The sequence below is a fragment of the Durio zibethinus genome, chromosome 16 (genome assembly GCF_047325235.1).
Source record: "Durio zibethinus cultivar Kanyao isolate XHJ-2024 chromosome 16, ASM4732523v1, whole genome shotgun sequence".
In the NCBI taxonomy this organism is placed as follows: Eukaryota; Viridiplantae; Streptophyta; class Magnoliopsida; order Malvales; family Malvaceae; genus Durio; species Durio zibethinus.
The window spans coordinates 2,674,549-2,691,032 of NC_143177.1; the positions used below are offsets into that span (position 1 = coordinate 2,674,549).

At 29.5% G+C, this 16,484-nt stretch overlaps 1 protein-coding gene across 18 annotated transcripts; it reads left to right on the top strand.

Annotated features, from left to right (window-relative positions):
* Positions 1–528: 528 nt before the first annotated feature.
* Positions 529–16,484, top strand: LOC149514201 (uncharacterized). Of its 18 annotated transcripts, none has more exons than XR_016328560.1 (6): positions 689–1,208; positions 1,619–1,737; positions 12,388–12,451; positions 14,190–14,250; positions 14,850–14,996; positions 15,943–16,484. XR_016328560.1 is itself a non-coding variant. In XM_089745158.1 (5 exons), the coding sequence occupies exons 1-5, from the start codon at positions 1,077–1,079 to the stop codon at positions 15,978–15,980; spliced, it is 414 nt and encodes a 137-aa protein (XP_089601284.1). In that variant the 5' UTR covers positions 687–1,076; the 3' UTR covers positions 15,981–16,484. The 18 variants fall into 18 exon arrangements, 3 of the variants coding, with proteins under 3 accessions (XP_089601284.1, XP_089601285.1, XP_089601286.1); XR_016328561.1 differs by lacking the exon at positions 1,619–1,737 and adding an exon at positions 7,885–7,952 and having other exon boundaries at positions 691–1,208; positions 12,385–12,451; XR_016328562.1 differs by lacking the exon at positions 1,619–1,737 and adding an exon at positions 7,885–7,952 and having other exon boundaries at positions 692–1,208.

Below are 16,484 nucleotides of genomic sequence, written 5' to 3' on the forward strand. Positions count from 1 at the left end.
TACAAAGTAAAAAATATATATACATACGGAGCATTGGAGTCTGACAGTTGCCTGCTGCCCGTTTGGATCATTACATGTGATTTAAAATCTAAGGTAATCATACAAAATCTTGGTACTGCTTATCCTTTCCTGTATTTAACAAATATTTTTACTTTTATAGGTTTGTGAAATAATTAGCCACACACGTCTCAAAATCTTTAATTTAATGATTAAAAATATTTAAAGAGGCATCAAAATTTTAATTTTGAATCAATTTTTTTTACTTATATTAAAATTTTATTTTTTTGATGTAACAAAAAAAAAAATGAGCCACACACGACATTATTCGATAATAATGTTAGGCACCACGATAAAATTCAAATTTGGATTCCATACGTCTCAAAATGCTTTCCCATGCCCTTCAATTTTCACGAAAAATACACACAACTATATTATTATATATAAAAAGAATTTTGAAAGATTTTGAGGTTATCACGTGTACAACTTTTAATTTGGTTTCTCATAGTTTTTTTTCTTTCTGAATTTTTTTTTTCGATTTTTGGGATTGGCTCTAAAAATGGTTCCTTTGCTCTCTTTGCATAGCTACCGAAAATGATAGTTGTTGTATTTTTGTGAAAGGAGAACATCTGTTTATTTTTGTGATAAAAGACAAAAAAGAGAAACTTATTTAACAGAGAAAAGAGTAATAAATTTCTTTTCAATTCATCATTGAGAGAAATTTACTAGTGATATTTTCTTTTTCTTTTTTGCTGGGTGAAATCAGGTTTTGGATCTCTCCAGAACACAAATAAAGAAAAAAAAGAAAAGGAAAATAAGGCAATTCAAAAAAAGAAAAAAAAAAAACTAGAGAGTCATGGTTTGAACGAGACGAAGTGTATCTCTCTTTGGTAATAAGAGATTGTTTTCTTCTGAGGATAAGGCTCCATCTCCAAAATGGCAGAAAGTGTCAACATAAAACGCATCCGAAGACAATATTTTTTAATTTTTTGGATTTGAGAATTGACATTTTTAGCAGGTTTTTATCTCAAGTGAAAAATGCAAAGAAATCAGTGTCGGCCACAGTGAGTCCCATAAAAATGTGCACACCGCCCACCATGGATCTCGGAGATTGCGGGAATGGTGAAGCTATAATCACCAGAGAAAACGTGAACACTGGAAAGGGGAGACATCATCAGTTGTTGTTACAGTGGCAGCACCGATCGCTTATGGTTAGTTGTTAGTTTTGAGCTTTCCATGATTGTCAAATTTCTTTGCAATTTGAGTTTCATTTTAGTGAATTTGAATTTGCATTTGAGTTTTGAGATGTGTCATATCTAGGGTTGATATCTAGGGTTGATAACCCAATCCGTCCTAGTTGGTTCAAACCCAACCTAATCTTATAGAATCGATTTTTTTTTTTAAATTGAGTTTCGAGTCAAGTTGAGTTGTGTTGAGTAATTGTAGGAAAAGGCCTAAACCTCAACATAACTCGACCCGATATATATATAAAAAAATTTATTTTTTAATTAATTATTTATTTATTTATTTATATATATTTATACATTTATATAAATTTGTATTTATATTAAAAATAATATTTTATATTTAAAAAAATAATATTTTATTAATTTTGGGTTAGGTTGGATCGAGTATGGTTTATACAATATTGGGTCGGATCGAGTTTAGGTATAAAATAACAAAATCCTTGGGTCGAATCGAGTTTGGATTTTATGGATATAAAGTCAGGTTGAGTTCGAGGTAAGCAAAAATTCACCCCAACTTGACCCGTTGTCATCCCTAAGTCATATCTCAAAATTTGTTAGTGTCACTTTTAGTGAGATTTTAGATTTACTTTTTAGTTTTCTTTTTCTCGCCATGCTTTGATTTAGTTATCTTTGCCGTCAAAATTGCATTAAAATTGTGACACTTGATTTGGTGCTATTGTTTCAAGTAAAAAATTTTGGATTTTTTAATTTTTGGTGATCTTTCTTAGACTAAAGATTTTTTATGTTTGTTATTTTTTATTGTGTTCTTGGAAACCTTTCCAGGTGAAATTTTTTACTTGAACAACTAAAAGTTATCTTTTTGTATTTCTTTAGGATAAACAAAAACAACAATCCAATTTTCCAAAAGGAAAAAAAACTCTGAGCCTATAAAAATTGCAACACTATAATATCACCTTTATTTCCCCATCCCCTAATTGTTCCTAGTTTGGACTTGAAAAATTGGACATAAATTAAGACAGAAGCTTTTTTGATTACTAGCTCATTAAATTTTTATCTTTCACCTAATCAAGTTGCAATGTTTTTGTCCAAGAAAGGATTATTTCAATCTTAAAGTTTAAAGAGAAAGAGTCTATACTTTTTACTTCCATTAACAATGGGAAGTAGTACTTTCAATATCCAAGAGCTTTATTACTATGGACTTCTAAAGATATAGCAGGTCGAAAATTGGATTGTTGCTTTCTTGGACTAGTGACGTGAATATTATGAAATATATTTCATCTTTATAGTTAATTTAATTTATTCGTATAATTATTTTTTAAAAGTGACATATAATATTTTAGAATTTACATTTTAATACTTATAATATATTCTTTTATCCCTATACTACAAAAAAAAAGCCATATACTTATTTTTGTTTAATTCACTATTGTTAGCCTTGTAGATTTGGTGGTATTTGTCTTTTATTTCTTAATATATGTAGCTGCAGAGTGTAATATTATTTGTTATTATCAAAATCAAGCTTTTTAATTCTACATGTAATATAATTTTCTTTTTGTTTTGTAGTATGGATTCATTGATAGAAAACTTGTCTTACATGTCAATGGAGTATGTTAAAGTTTGTTCAAGGCATCATTTTTAGCAAATCCAATATTGTTGGTGAGAACGGCCATGCAATGTTGAGGTTGATTTACGTCTAGCCTACTAAAATTTATAGAACCTTGGACTGATCCAATCCCAATCTTTCTCCTAAGTTTTACCACACTAAATGTCAATGAAAAAGTGAATCCATTAAAAAAAATAAAACAAAGAAATATTCGAAACCATCCTAATTAGTACTTTATTAGCAACTTAGAAAAAGCTTTAGGAACATAATCCAAGGATTATTTGACTTCCTTATTCTTCTCAGGTTTGGGTTAGCTACACTTTGCCTTAAACTGGGTTAGTAGAAATTATGAACTTGGTCGGGTGAGCATTTAAATAGGACCTACACATTGGCAAATGGTAATTATAAAGTACGCTTTAGTTTCGAGTTGTTGTGTTATGTTACATTTTGTGTGAAAAAACTAAGAAATAAATTAGTGTGAAAATTGAATGTATGTTGGAAAATTACTTATTGAGAATTATACAAGAATCTTAGGTTTATATACAACTAACTAGGGTTAAACTAGAAAACTAAATCTTCCTAAAAAACTAATCCTATAATTGAGGGATTGTCTAACCTAATTCTAGAGATACAAATATAAATATACAGATTATAAGATTACAACCAGTTGTAAATAAGTGTTTTCCCACACTCTCCCTCAAGCTAGTGAATAGGTGTTTTCCATTCCCAGCTTAGAAATAATTTCTTGAAATGTTGCACTACTGAGACCTTTAGTCAACACATATGTAAGTTGACCCTTGGTTGATACATAAGGTGTACAAATCAACCCATTGTCTAGTTTTTCCTTTATGAAATGTTGGTCTACTTCAATGTGTTTTGTTCTATCATGTTGCACAGGATTATGTGCAATGCTTATTGCAAACTTGTTATCACAGTAGAGTCTCATTGGTCCATCCCACTTGATCTTCAAGTCTTCTAGGATAATCTTTAACCATAATAGTTCACAAATTCTTTGAGCCATTGCTCTGAACTCTACTTTAGCACTTGATCTTGCCACCACATTCTTTTTTTTTACTCATCCAAGTCACAAGATTACCACCTAAAAAAGTACAGTAGCCTGGATGGATCTTCTATCAGTTACTGAACCTGTATAATCAGCATCTGTATATGCTTCTAGAATTAACTCTGAATTTCTATTGAATAAGATACCTCTCCCAGGATTGGCATTCAAATAGTGTAATATACAGTAGACAGCCTGTAGGTGCACTTCTTTAGGACTATGCATAAATTGACTTACCACACTCACAGTATATGCTATATCAGGTCTAGTATGTGATAGATAAATGAGTCTTCCAACTAATCTTTGGTACATCTCTCTATTTACAACAGCATTTTCATTAGCTTCTCTAATTTTATGATTAGGATCTATTGGGATATTTACAGGTTTACATGTAAGCTTCCCAGTTTTCTTCAGAAGATCCATCACATATTTATGTTGTGATATGAAAATACCATGTCGTGAGTGAGCTACTTCAATTCCTAGGAAGTACTTCAATCTCCCTAGCTTTTTTATCTCAAATTCTCTAGCTAAACACTATTTTAGAGATTTTCTCTCTTTTTTCATCATCTCTAGTTATAATTATATCATCAACATACACTAATAGAATTGTGACTCTCCCTAAATCAGAGTGCTTGATAAATAATGTGTGATCTCCTTGACTCTGTTTATATCCCATTGCTAGCATCACTTTGGCAAATCTCCCGAACCAAGCTCTAGGAGACTGTTTAAGGCCATATAAAGCTTTTTTCAGCCTACATACTTTGTTTGCTTCTAGATGACCTCTAAATCGTGGTGGAACCTTCATATATATTTCTTATTTCAAATCATCATGTAGAAAAGCATTCTTTACATCAAATTGTTAAGGCTGCCAATTGTAATTTGCAGCCAATGATAACAAAATTCTAACTGTATTCATCTTAGCAATTGGAGCAAAGGTTTCCTGATAATCCACTCCATAAGTTTGAGTGTAGCCCTTAGCCAGTAATCTGCTTTATACCTTTCAACAGTACCATCTGCCTTGTATTTTATAGTGAAAACTCATTTACATCCCACTGAATTTTTTTTTTTAGGCAACTCTACCAGTTCTCATGTTTGATTTTTCTCTAAGGCCTTCATTTCTATTTTCAATGCTTGCCTCCATTTCTCACTAGATAATGCGTCGGATAATGTAGTTGGAATAGAAATAGTATTTAGGCTCACAAGAAAATTTTTGTGGGATGGTGAGAATTTTTCAAATGACACAAAATTGGAGATTGGGTATAATGGATGCTTGGTACATTCTCTGGTTCCTTTCCTAATAGCAATAGGCAGATCATAATCACTAATTATAGTTTTAAGAGATTCATGCTCATTTTGAGAAACAGAGTAAAAAATTGTAGTTACCTCATTTCCAGAGTTAGGATCAAGTTCTTGGACTGGTACTAGTTCAAGATCTGAAACTTTTCTTCTTAAGTACACCTATAATTCCTTCATAGAATCAAGAACAATATTATCCTTTATCACATCTTTCATATTTGGAATGGGTTCAGACTCAAATTCAGTGTTTGACTTGGGTTCAGCAGAAACAGATTTTGACTCAAAAGAATTAATGGGTGTAACTGTTGAAAAAATGGGCAAATCAAGCAAAAAGAAGTCTTTATCCTTATTTTCCATGGATGAAGTCTCCCCCTGAAGATAAGGTTAAGTAAAAAATGATTTATTTTCTTCAAAAGTGACATCTGCAAACATAGAATTTTTTGGTAAGAGGATGATAGCACTTATATCCTTTTTGAGTTGAAGAATACCCCATAAAAATACACCTAATCGCTATTGGATCCAACTTTTTCATGTTATGACTGTGAACATGAACAAATGATGTACAACCAAATATCCTAGGTGTGAGATTGTTTGTGGTATTAAGGTTGGGATAAAATTGTAAAAGTAGTTCCATAGGAGTTTTAAATCCCAAAACCCTTGAAGGTAACCTATTTATAATATGTGTGGCAGTGAGAACAGCTTCCCCCGAGTAAAATTTAGGTACATTTTCTTGAAAAAAAAAAAGGCTCGAGTTATGGCTAGTAAATGACTATTTTTTCTCTCTGTCACTCCATTTTGTTGTAGAGTATTAACACAAGATGTCTCATGGATAATTTTCTCTTTTTGAAAATAGGTAGATAGATTCTGGTTGAAGTAGTCTCTTGCATTATCAGACCTAAATCTCTTGATTCTCACTTCAAATTGATTTTGGATCATATTTTGAAAGCTTAAAAACATACTATTCACATCTGATTTAGATTTAAGTAAAAAAACCCAAGAGACCCTGATACAATCATCTATGAATGAAACAAACCAGCTCGCACAAAAAATATTAAGAATTATAGAGAGACCCTAAATGTCACTATGAATCAAGTAAAAGGGAGTAGAACTTCTTTTGTTACTGATTGGAAAAGATACACGTCTATGCTTTGCAAGTTCGCAAACATCACAATGAAAATCTTTGACATTTAATCCTTTGAACAAATAAGGAAACATGTTTCTCAAGGTTCCAAAAGAAGGATGTCCAAGACAAAAATGATAAAGTTAAATTTTATCTTTATTGAAAGATTTTTCAGAAAGAAATGACAAAGGTAAACTATTCTTGATACTACTTGTGTTATTTGGTGTCGCAAGATAGTATAGTCCATCCTTCTCCTTAGCAAGTCCAATCATCTTCCCCAAACTCTAATCCTGAAATTCACAATAAGAGGGATAAAAAGTTATTTTGTAATTCATATCTTTGGTAAATTTTTGTATAAATATCAGATTAGTAGACAATCCAGGAACATGAAGAATATTTTTTAGAACAAATGAGAGATTAACTTGAACATCTCTTAATCCTGCCACTATGGTAAGTGAACCATCTACAATAATAATTTTTTTATTACTAGGACACAGGTTATATGTACTAAACTTTTGTGAGAAATGTGTCATGTGATCTGTGGCTTCTGAGTCAATGACTTAAGAATTCGTAATAGGCTTAGCCGAGACATTTAATCCATGAAAACCGAAAGCTTTACCTGAACTAGAAACCTTACCCAAAGAACATATCACAGTAGGCTTTTCAAGGATTTTCAATAAATTTCTCAACTTTTCAATCTCTTTCCTGTCGAACTCTCCTTGTTTTTGAGACATCTGTAGTACTCTAGTGATTTTTTCAGTTAACATTTTCTCAAATTGGGTGGTAGTGATATCTTTATTTGAAAGGGTTCGACAATAAAGGCCTAAACAGGATTCGGCAATGAAGGCCTAAAAACGTCAACAATGAAGGCTGGAAATTTTACTTCCCAAGAAGAGCCTAAAGCTCTAATACCATGTGAAAAAATTAAGAAATAAATCAGTGTGAAAACTGAATGTATGTTGGAAAACTACTTATTAAGAATTATACAAGAATCTTAGGTTTATATACAACTAACTAGGGGTTAAACTAGGAAACTAAATCTTCCTAAAAAACTAATCCTATAATTGAGGGATTGTCTATCATAATTTTAGGGATACAAATACTTAATTCTAGAGATATAAATATAAATATACAGATTACAAGATTACAACCAGCTGTAAATAAGTGTTTTCCCACATTTTGCAATTACCCAAATGATTTCAAGTTGAAAAGAAAAGTTGAGATGCTATCAAGCAAGCCTAACCTTTGTAGCCTATAAAGTTATAGCAGCAATAAGCTTGCCTAACACTCCAGCCTCTTTTTTGTGTTTTTAATTTTCTTTTTTAGTTAATGTGTTTTCTTCGCTTATTGATTATTAGTGTTCTACTATTGTATAGGTTATCTTAATAATGTAGAAGCTATAGCATCAACTTATGATTCAAATGGATGGTTAAAAACTGGTGATCTTTGCTACATCGATGATAATGGCTTTTTGTTTGTTGTTGATAAGTTGAAGGAGCTAATTAAATATAATAGATATTATATAGATAAAGCATATGAGTTGTGGATAGTTAATTTGATGATATTATTGGCTTTAATGGCTTTAGTTGCATTGTTGTAGGTGCCTTCTATTGAGCTAGAGGCATTGCTACTTTTTCACATAGAGATTTCTGATTGTATTATCATACCGTAAGTTTCCCTCCTTAATGATTTATATGGAGCTAGCTTGAAACTCCCTTTCTCATACACAATACACAGATTTTTTATTTTTGATAGAAAAGTATGTTTTCATGAGGAAATAAGATAGACTCTGAAACACTTGTTTCTTTGATTTGATCTCTTTTAAGACTATAATTTTAATATTTTATGGTTTCAGTAATCATGAACAATTTTATTTATACTCATGAACAATTTTTTCATTAAAAATTACTTAGTTTTCTTTTTTCCCTTATGTCATATGCTTTGTACTATTGATTTTAGATCTGAAAGGTTGTAATAACACAATAGTTGGAAAAAAATGTGTTCTTGCATGTTTTCAAGATGTTTTCAGGTGAGTGGTATTGTTCTTTTTTTTTATCTAAAAGAATGGTTATACCAAAATTCATAACTTTTACCTTTTTATTTCAACTTGAACATAATGCGATCATTGTTGCTACTATCTTTATGCATGCTAAAAAGCATCACAGTACAATTGAAGACAGAACAATCTACCTAAATGCTCTCTTTTTTGTGCTTAACTTAATTGTTTTCATTGGATTTTTTGAGGTTTCATTGACCATTAATAACTTTCCAATGCAATACAATATAAAAATTATTGTAACAAATCGTGCAAAGCCGGGCTTCAAGCACTAGTTTTATCATCAAAGCTTACCTTTTTTGCTCATTTAATTTTTTTTTTTTGCCTTTCAATTAATTTTAAAATTTGTCCAATTCAATAAACTTCCAGATTGAAAATAATACATCATATCAAAGCAAATATATGTGCCATTTAAATCTTAATATAAAATCTATATATCTATATATGAAAATAATCTTCTAATAAGACCTTTGATGGACACCTTGCTTTCTTTTGTTTAGAACAAAAGAAAAAGATCTTAGAAAAGGAGAAGAAAGTCTGAAATCTATACTTATATATTAAAACTACCTTAATCTTGATACCTGTCAATAATATAAATTTATTATTTTACCCATTAATTAATATGGCTATTACAATGAATCCATGAAGATTCTAGAATATCATTGGTAGTCTGGTGATTAATGCTGGCACATTCAATATTTAAAAAATAATAATTTTATAAAAAATTACTTTAAAAATAAAAAAACTTAATAACAATAATAAAAAATGCAAATATTTGATTTTTTTTATAAGTAACATTTTCATTATCTAAGAAGTAGTAAAAAAAGATTTTGAACTTTTTTTATTGCCACAAATTTCATATTTAAAATTTCTATAAAAATCTAGAATAAATAGATAATAAAGAGATAATAAAATACAATAAATATAAATTAAATATATATATTTAAATTTCAAGTGCTAATTATGATCATTATATTTTATTTAATATTATATTACTCTAATTAATTATAGCTATATAAATGTTGATCCCATGAAGCAAGCATTTACACTAGTTATTATATTATTGTAGTCATCATGTAACTGCACGTGATTGATAATTTCATTAGATGTGCCACATGGTAGTCAACTTTTATGTCATTTGTCATGTAGCATACCTAATGGTAAAAATATTTTTTTTTAAAATTTAGAAATCACATTATGACCTCCTAGTGCCTACCCTTCAAATGAAACAACATCAATATTCGATTTTTGATTAGTTCAAATCGAACATTGTTGAAGGTTTCCCAAATAGATATGGAAACCATTTTGTGCTCTTATTTGCTAAAATATAAATCTTCATATTAAATTTCAAACTTTTTTTTATTAAAAAAAAGAAATATTGGATAAAAAATTTAGATAAATAAGATATTGGATGGAAAATGAAAAAGTGAAAGAGGGAAAAAGACCATCGATGATTTTTAAGGGAATTTTGAAGGGATCTCTAAGAATATATAGGGAAGAAAATGTTTGCATGTGATACCACAATCTCTCATTAATATGTTTTGAGGATTTATTATAATATTTAAATTGAGACTTAAACCCGAACTTGTGAGGTATCTTTTATGAGATAAAACTGTGAGGCCTTCGAGTTAAAGTGAACAATATCTCACAGGTTAGGTACGGGTCTCTATAAATGATATCAGAGCGGTTACTAGTTGAATGAAAGCTAAGTGCTACATTGTGAAAGCCATCTCTAGAATCCTATAGGAACTAAGTATTACATGGTAGGAGCCACATTTAAAATCTCAACGTCTGGTTGATCTTGATTTTATGGTTATGTGATTTTGTATGTACTTTGTGATAGGCTTAAAGCGAACATCAAACTTTAATGAGGAGAGTTTGTGATACCTCTGTACCATATTGAAATATTTTAAGGATCTACTATAATATATATAAGTTGATACTTAAACCCAAACTTTTAAGAGACTTTTTGTGAGACAAAACCTGAGACCTTCAAAGCAAAATAGATAAAACCTCACAAGTTGGGTGACGTCTCCACATCGAACCTTACTATAAACAAAAGCAACACATCCCATGACCAAATTCATTCTAATGGTGACAACATCAATGATAGTGACCAAAGAAAATGACATCAAGCCTTCTAAGACCAACACAAAACTCTAACTTTGACTTTTTCTCCCCCAACCAACCTTTTCAAAGCTTCATCTTTTTCACCCATTAGAAACTTTTTTTCAAACTGATAGGAGGGTAGAGAAGGTTGCAACAGAGAAAAGGAAGGATTTACTTACAATGAATGGTGTCAAAGAATGTTGGAATGAGTGGCGACAAAATTTGGCTTTGAAGTTATATTTAGGATTTTCAAAGAAAACTAAAACTAGAAAGTTGATAGTGAAGTTTAAAAAAGTCTTGAGGTGGTTTTCATTGGATTGTCAACACTGATAAGAGATGGTGAACACGGTGCTATGATGCTAAATTCTAATAAAAAAAGGTGGTTTTTTTAATTTGTAAATTTATGGAGAAAGATATCGTAGACAAAAATAAGAAAAAAATATGATAGAAAAAAATTTTTGTTGGGTTCTCAAGTCATCAACCATGTGGCATTTTACTATCTTATGGATTAACATATGGGAATAAATATTGATATGGTTGATTACATAGCATCTTATGTGGCACCCCTAATTGTGCCATCAGTCAAGTGACTGCATGTGTCTCTTTTTCTTTAAAAATTTGACACTACAAAAAAAATGATTATTATCGGTAGATTTTTATCAATGAAAAATTTTCATTGCTAATTACTGATGAGATATTGACAAAATTTTTAAAACACTTTTATTGATAGATTTACCAATGAAAAAATATGTCACTAATAGTTACTGACGGTCTTACCAACAAAAAAAATTGTCACTAAAAAAATTCAAAAAAAATTTTTTTTACATTACCGCCAAAAATTCCATTGGTAAAATTATCGATAAAATTTTTTTATTCATCGGTAAAACCATTGCTAAAAGTTAAAATTTCAAAACCCCCCACTATTGACCCCCTCACTTTTCTCCTAAATTTTCTAATCCCTAATCCCTTTCCCCCTCCCTCTCTCCCTCTACCACCTTGCCGTTGGCCACCAAGACCTTGTTCCTAGCTTCGGTCTGTTTTTATTTAATAAATTTATTTTATGTTTATTTTTTGTTGAGTTTAGTGTTTAATTTTTTGTTATAAATTTGTTGAAATTTATTTAGGTTTTAGCTACTAATATGTTGAGTTTTTGTAGTTAATTATTTGTTAAAATTTATTTAGGTTTTGATTACCAATTTGTTGAGTTTTTGTTGGTTTTATGTTTATTGAAATTTGTTTAAATTTTGGTTATATATTTGTTAAAATTTATTGGTGATATATTTTTATTGGATTTTTTGTTAAGTATTAATGTTGGGTATGGTTAATATTTGTTTGGATTTATTGGTGAGGAATTTTTTTTATTTATTGAATTATTTATTTTTTATTTATGAAAGTTTTATTGACATTTGTTGGGTTTTGTTATATATTTATTAACTTTTAGATGTGTAAGATTTAGGGTTGGGTAATTTGGGTTTGATGTGTATTAATATTTATATATATTTGTTAGGATATTTTATATTTAATAGTTTTTAAATTTTAATAATAATTATAGAAATTAAAATTGTTTATATTGATTTGAGGCTATAATTTATATCTTACTAATATCTATCTCGTTTTGAAGTAAGTTATATATTATTAAGATTTATATTTATTTTGAAATAATTTATATATTTGATAGTTTAATGAAATTTATATATTACTAATTATTGAAATATTATAGTTTTATTGTATTGATCAAACTTAATATAAATAACTTAAATTATTCTATTTTATTCTTCTTTTCCATAATCTATCCATGAATGTGTGTTATGAAAGTAGGTTTAGGTGGATGTGTATTATTTTATTAATAAGATTTTTTAATTCATTTTCATCATACGAATTGGCTTAATTTTTCCATTTCAACTACTTTGAAAATAAAATAAGTTTCATATGTAGAAGTGTCTCGATCAAAGAAAAGTTTCCCAAAACTGATGGAGTTGCTCTAAGAAGGCCAAGATTAAAGGTAAAATTCTTTCATTAAAACCAATAATATTTTTTCGTGAATGTGTTGGCTTGTAGTATGTATGATGAATTTTTGCAAGATCATTTGTGTCATTGATGGATTGTTTGTTAAAGTAGACTAATAATTACCTTATATTATCATTTAGATAATTTTGTTTAGTATAACAATAATAGCTCATATGGTCAATCAATAAAAATGTTTAACACTTTATATGACTTTAATTACTCATATTTCAATTTAATTAGGGCTCAATAATGGATAAATCTTGCTCTTGGATGTACTCTCATTTAGATGTTAATGGATTCATTATTCAAAACTTCTGCGATTGTGTGAAGGAATTTATTAAATATGCTTATCCTTAACCAAACTTTATTAGTAATGGGAAGATTAGGTGTCATTGTCCGAATGTGAGAATAAAAGGTTTTTAAAAGCGGATGATGTGCATAAGCACCTTTATTATAAGAGGTTTACAATAAGTTATACAAGTTGGATCTCACATTGAGAGTTAGAAGTAGGACAACCTTCTTCAATAAATAGAGAAACCTTTGAACCAATAAAAAATGAGAATAAAAAAGTCCTTTAATAAAATGTATGGATGTTATATATCCTAATTTTATGGTGGATGCAGCAAGAGAATTGGGTATGGATACCAATGAATCCAAAGAAGAGCCAAATGGAGATGCGACAAACTTTTATTTTTTATTGAATGATGTGGATGAACCATTGTGGTTAGACTGTATGGAACACATAATCCTCTCTGCTATGTCTCAACTTTTAAATAGTAAATCAGAGTTTAACATTAGTGAGTCATGTTTTGCTCATTTACTAAGCATAATGAAGGATATGTTGCTAGTAGATGATAAATTATCAGAAAACTTCTACAAAATGAAAAAAAGATGATGAAACTGGTTCTTAGTTATAAAAAATTTTATGTTTGTGAAAATAATTGCATGTTATTCTTATAAGGAAGCAGCAAAATTAACATATTGTTTGGTTTGTAGTCATCCTTGATATATAAGGAATAAGTATGGTGGTGAGATAAAAAAATTTTTAATAAAATCTTACATTATATGTTACTAATATCGAGACTTTAAAGACTTTATATGTTGACTAAAACTATTGATATATGATATGGCATGCCTATAACTAAAGTTATGATGGTGTGTTTTGATATTCTATTGACGGTGATGCTTGGAAACATTTCAATCATAGCCATGAATCATTTGAACTTGAAGTGAGAAATGTATTATTAGGATTATATGCTGATGGTTTTTGTTTGTTTGGTTCAAATGCGAAACCATACTCTTGTTAGCTAGTAATGATAGTGGTATACAATTTGAAACTATGATGTTTCAAAAAGTTGAAGTTTCTATTCCACAAAATGTTACTATCTTAGAAAAACTTGATAATCCTACACTTTTTGTTGCCGGTGAATATGAAAAGATAGATTTAGTAGAACAACTTAAGCTGAAGAACAAGATGATGATGATGATGAAACACATGAGTTTGCTTATTTTAATAGTGATTGGTATATACAATGTGACTATTAATGCTATATATAATGTTTATTTGATGTTCACAATATATCTCAAGTAAATATAATACTTTGTTGCTTGTTTTGTATGAAATTAAATATATTTTGTTGATTTCATTTAATCTTGTATTACTAAAATAATATTATATATATTTTTTGTGTTATTGGAATACTAATGGAATGTCTTTGTTCTGTATAGATCAGATGATGGGACTTCATGCAAAGAGTACTATCCATCAAAGTGGTTCTAGGGCATTTAGTAGAGGTGATTTACATATCGAGTTATCATCAGAACCAATATAGCATAATCCATTATTTGAGTTAGCTTCACCACATAGGTCAAGTTCACCCCAGATATAGTTTGATCGACCATACTGGTCACCTCTAACACTGATCAAAGGTGATCCATTAATGAAGTAGTACCTTAATCTAGAATTAGCTAATGATCAACTAGTTGGAAAAGAAGAAAAGAGGACAACTGGGTAGAGAATAAGAAGGCACATAAAGGGTTACCAACTTTTTCAGATCCATATAAGCGAGTTTTGATTATTTTTCTTAGAGACAAGTATTAATTGATTTCTTATTTGTTAATGAATTTATTCAGTTAAACTAATCTTACTAACAAATGGATGTTGATAGTTGTTTTAAGCAATCATCGGTTAGCTCAACAATTTTAAGAATAATTTAGTGAATTAAACTAGTCTATCACCGACATGGGGTAAAGTACTTGCGTCAATTAAGTATATGATGTTTGATAAATTTAAGGTAGTAAATGGATTTTTTTTCGTATATATTTTTATTTCATTTGAATAAAAAGTTCAAATTATTGTCAATGACTTATTGCATTCCTATTTATTATGTTAGGAAAAATATTAGTGGCCTAAGTTAAATGATGATCTTATTCAATGAGCTTGGAACAATATTTTGAAAAATCGATAGAAAGACTTATTGCCCTACAAGAGAGACTTGGCATGAAAAAGCGTGGAGTTGATATCATCGTAGAGTGTAAAGGTACGAAACAAAGGTAGATCACAACTCCAATTTGGAATGCTCTTATTGACAATGTATGGGACACTTCCCAATGGCAAAATATCTTGCCAAAGCTAAACAAAATCATCAAACACAAAAAAAGAAGTATTACAAAGTATACTGGTAGCTCAATTTCTTTCCCTATTCATAAAAAAAAATGATACTATCTTATTTCACAAGTTATTTTTATCATCAAATGTCAATAAATTATATAAATTGTATTGTTGCATGTTTCACTGAATGTGTCTAAACAAATGCAGTCACTTGAGTAGGAATGAGAACTCGCCTTTATAGAACTTTTCAATCACACTTACAAACGTTCAGGAGGATGTGGTGACTTCATTGACAATAAGTCCAGAGTTGTCAGTATAAATGACTTTCAAATGAACGAATAATAATAAAATTACTGCCTTGCTTATTGAAATAGATAATATCTTGTGTGTTTTGTGATGTAAAGACTTTGTGAAACTATGAAAACTATTGCGTAATTTGTTTTATATTTCTGATCATAAATTGTGATGACAGTTGTGTATTATGGTTATTGAATAAGTATTGCATTTTTTGCATTATAATGATGGTTGTGTGTTATGATTATTGATGAACTATATATGTTAATAGTATATTGCAATAACTATTTATTTGTGAAAGGTTTCTGCGTATTATCTAGATGAGATCACATTTGTAAAAGGTAAAAATTATTGCATATTTTCATTTGTGATTTTGTTTATGTATTTTTATTGTTGATGAAGTACATAGTGAAGTAATTGAAAGCAAAAACATTGTAGGAAATCTTGTATTGAAGTAGATAATTTGGTATATATTGAAATGCAATGAATTTGTAAAATGTGAAAATTATGCTTGAAGTTGTGATATTTTAGTGAACTATACAGATCATGTAGTAACAATTATTGTTTTAAATTTTTTGTAGGAAAACTATGCTGCTACATTATCTTAGAAATATGGTGAAAACTATTTCAATTATCCAGATTTCAATCCATAAGCATGGACTAAAGTTATTAGAGAGGTTGAAGCTACATGCTCTTATGTGTATGGCTTAGGATCAGTAAATAGATCTAAGGGCCTCCTTCACTCAACTCAACCCACTATTACAACATGATCATCTAACTCAGTTTGTGGTCCATCAATTGTGCCTTCTTAGACTCGTCAACCTTAGATAGAAAAATGAACTGATGAGTTGAGAACTAAGCTGAGAGTTGAGCTTAGGTCATCTATGGAGCAAATGACGTAGTTGATGAGGTCTAGACAGAATCAACTATCACAATATTCTATACCTGATGACGACATCGAAGGTTCTGAATCATGAGATGTAGTAGCTCATTGACATTTTTTGTTGGATTTATATGAGGTGTTAGATAGATAGATGCTATGGATGTTTTATGGATTGATATTTTACGATGTTTTATGGATGTTATGGAGATTTGATGGATATTTGATGATGTATTTGACAAA

Excerpts from the sequence above, each read along its gene's own strand:
- LOC149514201 (XM_089745158.1), top strand. The coding sequence starts at position 1,077 with ATGTGCACACCGCCCACCATGGATCTCGGAGATTGCGGGAATGGTGAA. Across the intron at positions 1,209-1,618 it reads GGCAGCACCGATCGCTTATG|GTTGGATCGAGTATGGTTTA; the intron begins GTTAGTTGTTAG and ends ATTTTGGGTTAG. Across the intron at positions 12,452-14,189 it reads TAAGAAGGCCAAGATTAAAG|ATGATGGGACTTCATGCAAA; the intron begins GTAAAATTCTTT and ends TGTATAGATCAG.